The sequence below is a fragment of the Pelecanus crispus genome, chromosome 5 (assembly GCF_030463565.1).
Source record: "Pelecanus crispus isolate bPelCri1 chromosome 5, bPelCri1.pri, whole genome shotgun sequence".
Taxonomy (NCBI): Eukaryota; Metazoa; Chordata; class Aves; order Pelecaniformes; family Pelecanidae; genus Pelecanus; species Pelecanus crispus.
The window spans coordinates 72,189,408-72,203,486 of record NC_134647.1 but is presented as its reverse complement, the minus strand read 5'-3'; the positions used below and the strand labels follow the sequence as shown (position 1 = coordinate 72,203,486).

At 48.5% G+C, this 14,079-nt stretch overlaps 1 protein-coding gene across 6 annotated transcripts in view; it reads right to left on the bottom strand.

Annotated features, from left to right (window-relative positions):
* The window catches only part of ERI3 (ERI1 exoribonuclease family member 3), a 134,124-nt gene extending 122,640 nt beyond the window's left edge, over positions 1–11,484 (bottom strand). For 4 of the 6 annotated variants that reach the window (XM_075710753.1, XM_075710750.1, XM_075710751.1 and 1 more), the window contains exon 1: positions 1,427–1,697. In XM_075710753.1, the coding sequence (XP_075566868.1) occupies positions 1,427–1,678 (252 nt within the window). In that variant the 5' untranslated portion in view covers positions 1,679–1,697. Of the gene's footprint in view, positions 1–1,426; positions 1,702–11,456 lie in introns of those variants that run through there. The other 2 variants (XM_075710752.1, XM_075710755.1) reach the window with 2 other exon arrangements.
* Positions 11,485–14,079: the final 2,595 nt, after the last annotated feature.

Below are 14,079 nucleotides of genomic sequence, written 5' to 3'. Positions count from 1 at the left end.
CCAGACCATTACTTTCCCTGGCAAGGACTTGGGGACAAAGCTCCTTAAAACAGCTGTAATCATATTCCACTCATGCTCCTTTTTACTGCCAGCTGTAAACTAGCTCCACATGCATCATGGTTTTGCATCAAAATGTGCACAGACCAAACCCATATCCAAAGGGACAAGGTAGATCCAATTTACAGCTTTGACAGGTCTGTGCACCCGAGGCGGAGCGTGCAGGAAATAGCCTGACATCTCACTTGGAGAGTAGTTAAGACCCTGCTAGCAGAACTGGATGCAGAGCCACAATGGCCTCCCACAAAGACCCAGCAAAAGAGCAGGGAATTTGCTGTCCATTTTTCAAGAAACACGAGAGGCAGGCAGCACTCACCAAGGCACTACTGGGGAAGAGGGGAGTCAAGTTTGATCCCAACTTATAGCATCCCTTTGACAGGACAAGCCCAAGGGAAACCACAGCTGCACTGGGAAACAAACACACTGTATTGAGTCGCTTCAGTAATGACTTACCACACTGAAAACCGCTTAGCCTGTAGTGTGTTCGCAACAAAGCAAACGGAAGTTATTCTGACCCAATGCATATATTACCAGCAATACCCGTAAGAGGCCAATTGCTTGGCAAAAGAGGGTGAGAAGTCCAAGTTCAATTTAGAGACTCAGAAATTCTGTTTGTTACCAACCCAGTATTAGTTTTTTGGGGTTTTTTTTCTTTTTAGCACAGTTTTCTAATTTAAATGGAAAACCTAGGCCCTCCCTGCTGACAACTGAAAATACATTTACTAACATGCTCTATGATAGTATGGAAGAACTGTCCACAGGAAAAACCTCTGTACTTCATCTGGATCTCTGTATGTCTCAAGTGGTAGGGTACTAGAAAATCTCTCTGAAGCCGAACTCTTCCTGTTTCATTACACTCCAGAGTTAACACCCAGGCAAGATAACTTCAGCAAGATCAGATAGCTCCAAACTATTGTTCTCTACTTAGAAACATCATTATGTTGCACATATTCCTATCGTTCAAACTACTATTTTCCTAAAGCTGTTGGCTACCAACAGCCTTTTTCCTTGCAGAATCAAACAAGGCTGCCATGAGTACTCTACTAATGCAGGTTCCTAGCCAAAAATTTTTAGACCCTCCCCCGTTCAGGCAGATGAGAAGCGCACATGACTTAGAGACGTTTTCAGTAACACATGAATTCTCGCTTCCTTGATGGAAATCAGGCTCCTTCATTTAATTCCCACCAAATGATCCTGGCATTGCTCCTGAGAGACCCGGTGACTGGCAAGAGCCCTGGAGGACCAGCAATGGAAAGGAAGTGGGACAAACCAGAGAAAATGAGTGAGCCAGCACTGTGCTTTTTCCTTCCACCTCTCAGAACAGCAGCAGCAACTTGCAAGGTGATAATTAATAGGATTGACTATTTACCTGAGGATGAATCTGTGGTTTATCACACGTAGCCTCAAAATCCAGCACTAAGAAGTAGTGATATCTCTGTGGAGGGAAGGATGACATTGCTGCCATGGAAGCTCCAAAGCCGTGGGACGCCAGTTTCCTGCTTACGATGGAGCTGTACCCTTTGAGAACACCAGCCGGGAGGAGGGAGCACACAGCTTGTCTTGCCCTTGGAAGTAAGTTTTGGGGAAACTTTGCTGCTCCAGTATGGAGGAGTGTTATCATTGAACATCCAGAGGCATCTGAAACTGAAGACAGACTCACGTTACTCATGCACACATACATCTCATCTCTGCTAGTATCTCTCCACTGGCCTCCTCTGTCAGGGATTTTCTCTGTGCTTCCCGGTGGAGGTTCCAGCATTGCAAGCCTGAAATGACACAGCAACCTGCACTAAGCACAACAGATGACATTTGGACTGAGCTCAAGGTGTCCAGAATCATGGGCAACTGGAAATTAACCTCTGCAAACAGCTCTAAATTAAGAACTATGAGACACACAACAGTCATGGCTCCAGGCACCAGATCACCCCCCCTGCTGAACCTTATCATAGCAGAACACAACACAAACCACTTAAACGTAGAAAATCTGACCTAAAACCCGTTGAAATTTCTGAGGAGACCTTTTGTCTTTTCATATACGATGCAACTTCTAATACATGGTAGGAATCACATACAGCAATACACATAATTAACACTACAACCCATTCAAACAGCTTGGCCCTGAAACGCCTGTTAGTTGCACCGAAACCTCCCGCTTCCATTACAAATCCACACGTGGCTGGAAGGCTCCTCCCCAGGGAAGTTCTCATTTGCTCTGTGTATTAGGTTTCTCAGAGATGTGATTGTAGTGCTACACTTGACTTCTTACTTCAGGTTATTTCTCAGAGGAAGATATTGGTTCAACAAACCCACACGCGAACTGCAGAGACTGCAGGAACTGTAAAACACAAGCAGGACTCCAGCCTCCCTCCCAAAGAAATACCTCACCCAGCCATCACATTCTGATGCTTCTATTTAACAAACGTTATTTAATAAATTACATTATCCATGTGAGACTGCCTGGATATCCCCCCTATCCTTTACCTTTTAAAATGCTGCAGGAAAAGCTTGACAGGACTGTCACTGCCCAAGGTGGGCCAGCCTTGGGGCTGCTAATAGATTTATTGGGATAAGAGTTCAAGCCCCACTCATGGAGGTGCTACATAGCTGGGTTACAGTGACTGATAGCAAAACAGGCAAATTGCAACAACCCAGTCCTCTTGAACAAGGATATGAGTACCCCCTCTAACTATACACACACACCCCCCTCACTACATAGAGATTTAAAATCCATCCCCACAGTCGGTCCCACTGTTCGTGGCTCTGGGCAAGAGCTCCATCATACCACGTGCCAGGTTTCTGAGCCCAGCCTCCCCACGCCTGCGCTCGCTTTTTGCTCCGCCACGAAGGGCTGGAATCACTTGCTGCAAGAAACAGAGCTGAAACGGGCAAGGCAAAACGGAGAACTCGCCGCCCGCGAACAACGTCGCTGTTTGCACAAAAGACAGCATTTGCTCTCTCCCATCCGTTAGTCCGTCAGGTAAATAATGCACGTGCCAAAACACACACTTAATGAGGTAAATAATATGCCTTGAATAAAGGCTAAATCCGTATTTACCTGCGAGACCGGAGAAACTCGGAAGGACCAGATTAGGAGATAATTGCGGCTGAGCAGGTTGTGTGCTTCGAGTAAACACGCATTTGGTAACCTTCCCTTTCCAGGGCTTTGAATGAAAGGCAAAATCAAAGGAGCCGAGATGTTTAGGACAGAGCCAGTGCCCATGTTGCCAATTCCATGGCAGAAATGCATCCCCACCTTGTGGCTTTCATGTTTTGGGGGGCTGCTTGCTTTATTAAAGCAGTGTGCCAGGCAGCATGTACCCGGAAAACTGAAAACTCAAGTTACAAAACCATAACGAAGAGCCCAACATTGCATTTATCCTAAAGGGGCTCAGTTCTACCTATCGTTTTTCCATCTACAGCTCTTACTGTCATTAATAAATGCACTACAGCCAAACAGAGGTTAGTTATATTCACTTCTAACCTGCCCCAGATAACAGATATTTAAGGTATACTTGCTTTAAATCTTCAAGCTACCAGCTATGAATCTAAAGGCCCATCACAGCAAATATAACATCTCAGAATAAAGCAGCTTCTAAGTTAGTTGCGGTAAAACCTGGTCTTTAGCCTACTGCATAAAGTAAAATACACAGTTGGGAGTGGGGGAGGCAGGCAGGCTCCAACCCCTGTATCAAACACAGGCAACAAAACACACATTATCCACCCCCACACAGCAAGATCAGTACTTCTCTAATGTATCTTAACTGGCAAGACTAGGGCATCAGACACGAACCCCACAAATCTTCAGGCTGGCCCGCACCATGCAGAGCGGTGCAGAGGTTCCCGAGCCACTGAGTCCACCCGGCAAAGACAAACCAGCCGCCTCGGCAGGAGTCAGGCACGTCACCACGCGGACACGGCAGCACCGCTCCAGACCCCGGCCGGTCTGTGTCACACAGGTACCGTGGGACATCAGCAGAGGGAAGTAACAGCTAACATCTCGTGCCTGCTTACACTAACAACTTCTGCAGGAGGTACGTGTCTAATGACAGGATCAGGCTCCCCATCCTAAAAGCAGCCACCCTCCCCACCCTGCCGTGTAACGGAGGAAGCAATGCTCTGAACAAAGGTGCGCGAGTGGGGTATTGCATGCTGATTCCCCTACACAGACAGCATACAAATAAGAGCAACCCCACTGCAAACTCTGCACTTCCAGCCAAATGAAGTTTTAACTGCATGTTTACCCAGCCACTGCTCTAGGTGCCCTGGGAAGACCTCACATCATCTTCTTTGGCAAGGTCAGAGTGCCTCAGAGCACAAGATAGCTGGTGAGCAAACACACTTTATTAGAAGTCATGTAAAGCATTTATAACGGTTATGACAAAGCAAAGCACTAGTAATTATCCCTTTTTTTTTTTTCCAACAGACAACAATGCAAGCAATGCAGCTTCAAAAATTGGAAACCAGGCTCCTTCCATATAAATCCACATGTTCAATGATTCCATTTCCAAACCTACATAAAACACCACATATGTATTTCTTATGCACATAGGGTCAGATTATAATCTCAGACAGTGCAAGCTGTCACATCTGGCATTCAACCCGACTAGGTTAATATTTCATATCACGCAGCTCCAATTCCTTACACAGATACATATGAAATGTAATGGGACCATGAACTGAGGCTGGACTTCAGGAATTATTTTGACAGATTGTACACAGACCTAGGAAATTGTGACAGCACTTTACATTTGCAACACCCAATAACACGGGAAATGGCCACGTGTGGCGGGTTTCAGCTGGAAGATCAAGTTCACGTTACGTGCTGTATAACAGCGTGTGCCACACGTGACATCACCGGCTATAATCAGCAACTGTCTTTTAAAGATAATTAAAAAAAATTTAATCTCTGGACGGACATCAGTCACAGGTAACAGGACAAGCTCAGGCTGACCACAGCTCTTGCTTGTTAGCGGTCCAAGCACGTGATACTAAAGCACGACAGTTTGATCACGAGCAAGTAAGGAAAGCCAGGAGAAAGGCAAGCGCCAGCTGTAGCTGCAGGCTTGCCAGGGGCCCCACCGAGCAAGAAGTGGAGAATCTGCACCGGCGGCTGTCGCGCTCTGGCCTTCCCACCGGGGAAACCGCTTAGTGGCAACCACAAGCGGCAAGGAACAGGATGGGGAACTCCTGGGGGAACTCCTGCCACGTGAAGGACGCGGGTGACAACAGCCAGCAGGGCATCGCAAGCGCTCTCCCCCACCTGCGGGACAGCCCCAAAGCCACATACAGACATGCGCACCACGCAAGTTGCAGAGGATTCAAAGTCATCAATGGCAAGACAAATCAGCCTACGAACTTGAGCTTAATGGCTTCTTTGCACATAACATTAATATTTACTTTTTATAACTACATCTAATTAAAATCATCTGGCAGCAAGAGAAGGCGTAACTTTAACAGCTTGCCTTTAACCCAAAAATACTCCCCTTCACTGTGCAGTTTGATAAGCTGATGCAGGGAGGGGGCAAGAAGACAACACCTAAGTTCACCTTGAAGGGGTCACCCAAGAAACTACATGTTTTACAAGAGCCTCCACTTACATGTAAGGGGAGTATGTATGTAAGTGTATTATGTAAGTGTACACTTACTTTGTTATGGCAATATGGCCCTCCATACGTTAAAAAATAAAAACCAAAAAAGCCCTCCCACTAACCTAAAGGACAAGACAAACTAAAATTAAAGAATAAAAGCAAGCAAGCGTTGGGAGTCATATGCTTCAGTGTATTCCCTGTGCAAAGCCTGGGTATGGCCAGCTGTGACTCCTGGCCTCCGACAGACAACTGAACTCAAGGCTAGAGCAACCAAAAACAATCCAAAATGTAAGCCAGGTTTGGTTTATTTTATTATAGTGTCTGCTTTTATTAAATTATAAAGAGTAAAAAGATAGGGTAATAAAGATGCTTTTTGTAGAACAAAATTGCATACATTTAGCAACACCTAGAACGGAGTGTAACAAAAAACACAGGACTTCCATTTTGGTAGCTGTTCAAATGCATACTCAGAGGTCAAATGTGAGCTCATATTTCAGTTGTGTGAAGATGTAACTGAAGAACAATAGAGATAACTCCATTTTTTTTTTAAATCAACCTTAACCTAAACCCAAATATTTCATTAGACGAACTACAGTCCAAAAATGACAGCACCGGGCTAGCCTGCGAGGCAGGAAACGCGAGACTATGAACAAAACCAGCTTATCTACCGTCACTGTCCAAACTTGGAAAAAAACAAAAAAAACAAACCAAAAACATAAAGTAAAACAAACAACAAAACACAAAGCTTTTAGAACCGTTTTAATAATGTGACATTATTTGAGACAGGTAAATTTGCTTCTTTAATTTGTTAACCTCACAGTATCATCCCTTGAACGTGAATCCAGTACAATTCCATGGTTGCATCCCCTTCACTTTTGGCTGGGTTTGTCTCCAGCACTGCTAGACAGCCAAGCCCATGTTTTGGAAAATTCATAACTTAACTTTCCCAAAGCATTGCCACGGGATGCCTATATGCCATCCCATCGTTACTCAGCTCAGATACAACTCAGCATCAATCTTTTTTTTTTTTTTTACAGCACTCCGCAATCACACCCAGCCTCTTCCCACTACAGATGAAGAGGTCCCTGTTCTCAAGAACTTACAGTCTAAAATTAGATGCAATACAATAAGTGAGAGTAACAGCAGAGAAGAATGAGGGTTACAGGAGCAAAGTCAGGCAACCGCTCATCTGGGAGATACGGACATCTCAGTAGTTCAATTTAAAAAAATAATTCGCTCTATATAGGCACCGGCTTCCCTCTATATGGGTATTATGGAAGAGGTAAGTGAATACAGAAAGGGTTGACTAAAGGATGGAGGGCACTCTCAGGTTAAGGAAGATCTCTCCCATTTCTTGAGCTCATTCTTCCCGCCGCGTTCCTTGGCTGATATGTCAAAGGCACCACCAGATATGTCAGCTATGTCAGAGCACCAGAATCTCTTCCATTGTGACATCACAGACATGATGGCTTGTGAGATCACAATGAGCAAGGCCGAAGGCGCCGATTACTTAGGGAAGTACTTGCTGGGGCTATCACACCCTACGAGGCTGGGAAACAAACACATCTCAGTTCACTTGACAACACAGTGAAACCCACACGAGACTCCACACCAGCAGGAACTCATCTGAACAGACCACCCAGAAGCCGTCCCAAAGATGCACGTACAATTCCACTCCAATTTTATTAGGCCACCTCTGCTAGGCAACCCATTTTCATCAGCTCCTTGACTGGTCTCCTAAGACAAGCTTTGCTGTGTATTTTTAAACCTTCTCCAAGAGTAACTGCGGATAGGCAAATGGGTCTAAGTTGAAGTCTGAAGAAGTTCCACACAGTGAGGGACTGGTCACTTAGAGGAAATGCAGAGGAAAGAAATGACAAAAATTAGAAGAAGCAACAACAGAGCTGCATACAGCAAAAGACTGGAAAGCTGCAGTGGAAGAGTGGATTTGGTACTAAGGAAGAGGACAGTTGCAGAGGATCAGGCCAAGAACCCTCTAGTCCAGTCTCCTGCCTCTGCGTGGGAGCCATAAGAAAATGCACCAGGGTGAAGCTACACAAAATAGGGTTAACCAAGCCAATAGTTCTGGGAGGCCAGAAGGAGGCAGGCCTGTCCTTCCCTCTCAGTCTTACTTCTGCTGATTACCTTACACCAGTTCCTGAGCTTCTCTAGTCCCTCTGTGACCTGATTCAACCACAGGAACCTATAAAAGTGCTAATGCAGCCAGAATAAAACCCAATTAAAACAAGATAGTTTCCTGCTGGTTTAGTGAGACGAATCAGCTAGGGGTCAGGCTGGATGAGTGCCAAAGCTCAAAGGAGGGGATGGGCCCACACTGGCAGAAGCAGGAGGGAGCTGAGCCACTGGGAGCTGTTGGTCAGCTCAGCCGCTCACCAAACCATGTACCCAGACCAGGACATGTACACCTGGGATGGCGTGGCACTTTGCAGGAAACAGAGAATGTATCTTGGCTCTAGCAGCATAAATACATAAAACTTGAAGTGGGAAAGCCCATCGGACCATCCTGTCTGAACCTCACGTAATGCTGGCCATAAAGTTTCCACTTCATTACTCCTGAATTGAGCCCAAAGGCTCAAACATCCTTCAAAAAAAGTTTCTGGCCTTGAATTGCAGCATCAAGTATGGAGGCTCCCCACTACCTTCAGACAGTTCCAATGGTCAATCCATTCGCTGTCAAAAAATAACACATCTTAGTTTTCATTCAGACTTTCCCAGCCCTGGCCTTTGGAGCAAGTGCTGAAATTTATGGCATTTCAGTGCTCTCAATCCAGAGCAGAGCTCCCAGAGCCAGAAGTAAGGGATTTGTAGTTACTACGCTTCTAGTCAGTAAAAGCTACTATTGCATATTGGCCTAATTTAGTGGAAAGGAGACATAGCAGGCCACCCTTTGTTTAATGGAATCTAGCACACATAATTACTTGATTTTCATACACACGAATGCCACAGTTGTTCAAACCTCTTATACAGCCGCACACCTTCGTTATCTGAAAAATGAACTTGAAGGTTAACACTGGAGAGTTCCAAATGAATCTCAGACTGGATTCAGGGAGACAACACTTATATTGCTCAGTACACTGTTCACTTTTGATCTTCACAAATGAACTCCAGAAGTGTTAAAAGGAAGTCTATACTCTGCCAAAACTCTGTCCTGGTAGACAGGAAAATGCTTCAAGCAGGGTAGCAGCTACAATGGGGCATGGTTTCCACACAACCCAGCCCCAGCAAGCCCAGAAAACCAGCGAGGGAAGATGTTGACCCTAATATTCAACCACAGAAAAAAATAACAACTGTAACAAATACAGCTGAAATTAAAAAAAAAATTCTAAAAAAAATTTTTTTTTTGGTTGGGAACGAAGTATCTTTACCTGCACAACATCTCTGGAGAGAATACAACTTCTCAGCTAGCATTTGGCCAGCACAGGTTAACTTCTCTTAGGGGAGAGAAAAGTTGCCAAATGTTACCTAGCAGCAACAGCCAGCAGCTCTGCTCTAGGTTACACTTTGAGAGCCACAACTTGTCCTCTTCTCCCCTCATTCCCTTGCTTGCCATTGTTGCACCATGCTGGTATGTTAGCTGAGCACTACTAGAGTAAAACACCAGGAGTCTCAGGATGGCCATTGCCAGCAACATGTGCTTCGGATCCAAGGACAGACTTGTGACAAATGCATAGTTGCTTAATAGCCTTCAGTGTTCTAAGTAGGGCCACAGTGGCTGTAGTGTCCTACACAGTTTACCTGAACTTCACCAGACCTGCACTCTACAGTCTCGCTGCCCATTGCTGGGGGCGGCTACTGGATTGATACAGAGACAGAGACAAGTGCAAAAACTTCACACATTTAAGTCTCTTCCAGAACTCCCTTTCCAAAACTTAAGGGGGGAAAAAAAAACAACATAAAAAAATAAAATCAAGACCTACCAAAGTTAATAGAGCCAAAACAAGCACCAAAACAGCTGTAATCAGACCTCCTAAAGGAATCAAACTGAAGTTAAGTATCTCTCAACGGCAGAGCAGAAACTTTAGGTCATATCAGTGTATACTCGATCCAAGGCCTTCTTTATTTAGCATCAAGCACGCGAGCATTCTTTTAATGCTTTAATGGGTTTCTTTTGGATTTTGGTTAACACTCAAATCTGTCTGGCTATACACAGTAACTTAAAAAAAAACCAACAAAAACCAACACACCATTCATGTAGAGCAACCCAAAGTTTAAGAGGAACAAGAACCATAAAAGGGCCACTCTTTGAAACAAGACAAGCATTTAGTCCACACTATAAATTAACATGCCAGAATTCAGTACTTCAAAAGGGAAACAAAAATATCTGAAATTAAATTTCCTAAGCCCACAAAGTGAAGAGTAATCAACTAGACTTCTAACACATTACTTATTTTTAGCATAATTCATTCTTGGAAAGAAAAGTTAAAATGCTAACTTTAACATCGAGTGATATGAGATGCCACAATGTTGCAAAGAGCAACATAAAATAAATTCAAGTTGCTGTTAAAAAAAAAAAATCCTCAAACAACTATCTAACAGCATCTGATGGGACAAGCACCTTTGAGATGTACCTGCCCGAAGCCCTGCAGACCTCATCCTTCCCAAGACACAGTGCAAGCATTCACCTATTAGAAAACTTGCTGGTCCCTTGCATCGCAGCTGAAAGAACACTAAGAGTTCAGACTAAGCAGCAGCTGTCAATCTACCCACTTCTGAAACCAAAAGCTCAATAAGGAAAACAGATAAGTAAAGAAGTAGTAAAACAAATGTCAGACTTATTAGCAAACAGGCCAGCAATGACCACATAAACCCACCAGACACAGGATTTGCAAAAGACAGAACATAAGGAGTAAACGACAACACCTTTTCATACATCTCAGTTTAGAAGGAACACCTGTAACAGCACAGCAGCAAGAAAAGAACAAGAGAAGACATTCCTACTGCCAGTCAGGAAACAAGTAAACAGATCCTGCACTTCTAAGCCTTCTCAAGTTTACTTCAGTCTCAAGATCTGAGACAGGTGACCAGTTCAATCTCACAGGATTAAAAAAAAAGTAAAACCTCCCACTGCCCCATCACCTCCATCTATGAACCTCCACATCCCAAAAAGAACACCAAAAAACCTCGCTGCTGCTGCTGCCTCTTGCTCGCCCCGCGCACGCCCCCCGCTCCCCGGGCAGACAGGCTTTGTCCCTTCCCCAAGCCCTAACGGCAACTGATCCCGCTCCAGCTGGGACCTGGGGGACCGCTGCCGCCGCCACTCTCGAGCCTTCCACCCAAGGCAGAGCCCGGCGAGCGGAGGGCCCGGCAGCTCCGGGCTCCACCAGAGAGGAGCCGGGGTTCGGCGTCGAGCGGCCGAGGCGCCGCCACGCCTGCCCGCCGCCGCCCCGCGCCCTCCCCTCGGGCCGGGGCCGCCCCCCCGGCCCCAACGGCCTCCCCACGCCCCCGCCGCCGCCCCGCCCCGGCCCGCAGCCCGGCTCGCCGCCCCACACCCCCGGCCGCGGGCCGCCGCCCCGGCGCAGGCCCCGCCGCCGCGGGGGGGAGGGAGGGGGGGCCAGGCCGCGCCCCCGCCTCCGGGACAGGCCTCCACCCCCCGCCCCGGGCCACGGCGGCCCCACGCCTCCGCCAGGCCTGCCGGGCCCCCGCGCCGGCCGGGCCCCGCCGCGGCCGTGCCGCCGCCCGTTGCCCGGCAGCGCCGTGCCCCCCCCCCCGTGGCGGGGGCCGCCCCGGCCTGGCCCTCCCCCCCCGCTCCGCACACACTCCGCACCACGAGTCCCCAACACCGCCACTCACCTCCGCGCACTCTGACCCCCGACCCCGCTCTGAGCGGCAGCGCCGCCGGCCAACCGCAGCGCCGCCTGCCGCCGCCGGGGGCGGGGCTTCCTCCCCGCCGCGCCCCTTTGCGCATGCGCACTCCGCCCGCCGCGGCGCGGGGCACGCTGGGGCTTGTAGTCCGGCGCCGCCGCGCCGCCCCCTCGCCCTGCCCCGCCGCGTGGCCGCGCCTCGACGCCGCCGCCGCGCCGGCCCCGCCGGTCCCCAGGCGCCGGCCCCGCTGCGTGCCTGTCGCCCGCCCCTTCCCCGCCCCACCGGCGCACCAACTGGTGTCCCTCGGGGCCGCCCCTTACGCCCCCTCCCCAACGCTGCACGTCCCCAGGGGCCAGCCCATCGTGTCCCCCCGTGCCACCTCCCCTGGCCCCCGAGGCCTCCCCTCTCTCTGCTCGGCCCAGGCCACAGCAACTCCAGCCTTCGGCAAAGCCAGCGTCAGCTGGAAATGTAATATCACACATGGGTTAGCATTGTTATAGACGTGGGATCGCACATGAGTTCATGTTGGCTGTAGCAGAGAGACACCATGTCCCCCACGCCGGGGCAGGGCTGCCTGCGGGTGTGGGTCTCATTGGGGACCCCTCTGCAGGGGTGTCCCCTCGCCCCCACTGCTGCTGGGCTCACAGTGCCACTGCATTCTGGATCCGGTCGGCGCGATAAACTCTTTCTCGTCCTTAATGGTGCCTGAGTAGGGCTGCACCAGTAACTGCAGCTGATGCTGGCCGGTGTTTCCACCTTGTGTTTGATATGGATTAAGTCGAAGTCAGGTCCCTCAGCAAGCCTGGGGCTGTCTTTCCTCCCCCTCGCTTGGACATCAGCCACTGGCTTACAATTCCTCTGTGTTCATGCAGCTCTCTGATCCTAAACCTGTGCCTGGACCTTGCCCAGCCTCCGCTAGACACCCCTAACCTGTGGCATCTCCTCCCCACACACATGACTGGCACCCTCAGCCACGACACTCACATCTTACCTGCAATGATACCTAATCTTTAGCTTACTGCCGCGTCTGTAACCCTTGGAAAGTGCGGCTGCAATGACAAGCATACTAGCTGGGGCCATTCCCCGCTTTGTTCCCTTCCTTGCCCCCCACATTAATTCACGCCTCCACGGTCCCTGATACTCCACACGCGTGCAAAGAGCAAACTCCGAGTCACCCACTTGCACAAATAGGACTGCGAGGGATCCTAGAGGTCACCTCACCCATCCTCTGCCCGCAGGCAGGAGCAGTCCTACCTCTCTGTCATCTTCCTGTCCCTTCAAATCATCCCTTAAACCTTTCTCTGTCTCTGTGCCTAGAAATACTGGATGAACGTAAGCACCAGGGTGCAGAGATCTCCGACTGCTGTTCCACGCGAGGCAGGCTGCTTGCACTTTCCTGGCTGCCTGGCTGGCTCTGCCTGGTGCCCCTGCCTTTAATTGCGTTGCCGACTCTTCAGGCCGTATTTATCTTTTTGCTCTGTTTGTATGCAGCCTTGAACTTGGGAGGCCTGAATCATGGAAGTAGCATGTCAGAACTACAAAAATACCAACAGCAAACCATTTAATAATAGAAAAAGTTCCTTTAAGCCCTCTTAGATTTGGCATCTCTCAGCCTCCCACCCACATAAGCAAGGATAATGTGAAGTCTTACTTCTAAGCTTAGCTGTATCGCTGTGATTTGTCAAGCCTTTGCTGACTGATGTATGGTTTGCCAGGAGCCCAGGAGAGCGAATTGAGGGCCTTTGTGCTGCAGCGTTCCTTGAGCGATCTGTCCCTGCCCCTCCTTCTCAGGGATGGAAGCTGGCTGAGACGTGGTTGAAATTATGCTGCAACCCCAAAGCTTGAAATCTAGGGCTCACAAGCCTGCCTGTGTTTCTAGGAAGATGAGAGAGAGGAGGCCTTTTCACTGCTGACCTCTGCATCTAGCACTAAAAAATACTTTTTTCCTCAGTCTAGACAAACAATGAAGGGTTCATAGATGTGTCCATGTTCTTTTTTCACCAGCCAAGCCTCACGCTGTTTCCCAGGTTTGTCAGGCAGCACAGCATGCAGATTTTCTCCTGCCCATTTTTTTTGGGGGGGAACCCCTTTTCCCACCTGGGAATCTGCAATAACCAGGGGCCACATCCTGGCTTCTGCCAACCTCGGTGATCTTTGTGAGATCCATACAAGTTGTCTTCCGAAGACTGCGGGACAACAATGCAATTCCCTTCAGCAACTGCACTTTCAAAGAGGTCCTTTTTTCTGGCACAGCTATCAGCTGCCAAAGAAGGCACCCAAACCAGTTTGAGGACAACCATGTTTTATTAAATATTGTCACTGTTTCTGTAGTGTTCATATCTGAGCCTGTCTTATGTGAGTGTGCATGTCTCAAATGAACACTGCAGGCCACTGAAAATGTCACCTACAGATTAATCTGGCTCACTCCGGGCTTCTAGAAAAATGAACGAGGGTGATCAATAGATATCCTGTGGCCTCCCCATCAATGCACATGGCCCCTGTAGCATCCTCGCTGGGAACAGCTCTCCTCCCCAGGGGACTCAATCAGTGGCAGAGCTGTGAAAGGCAAAGGTGGACAACTGCCATGGGGCCCTGGGCAAGCAATGCTGAG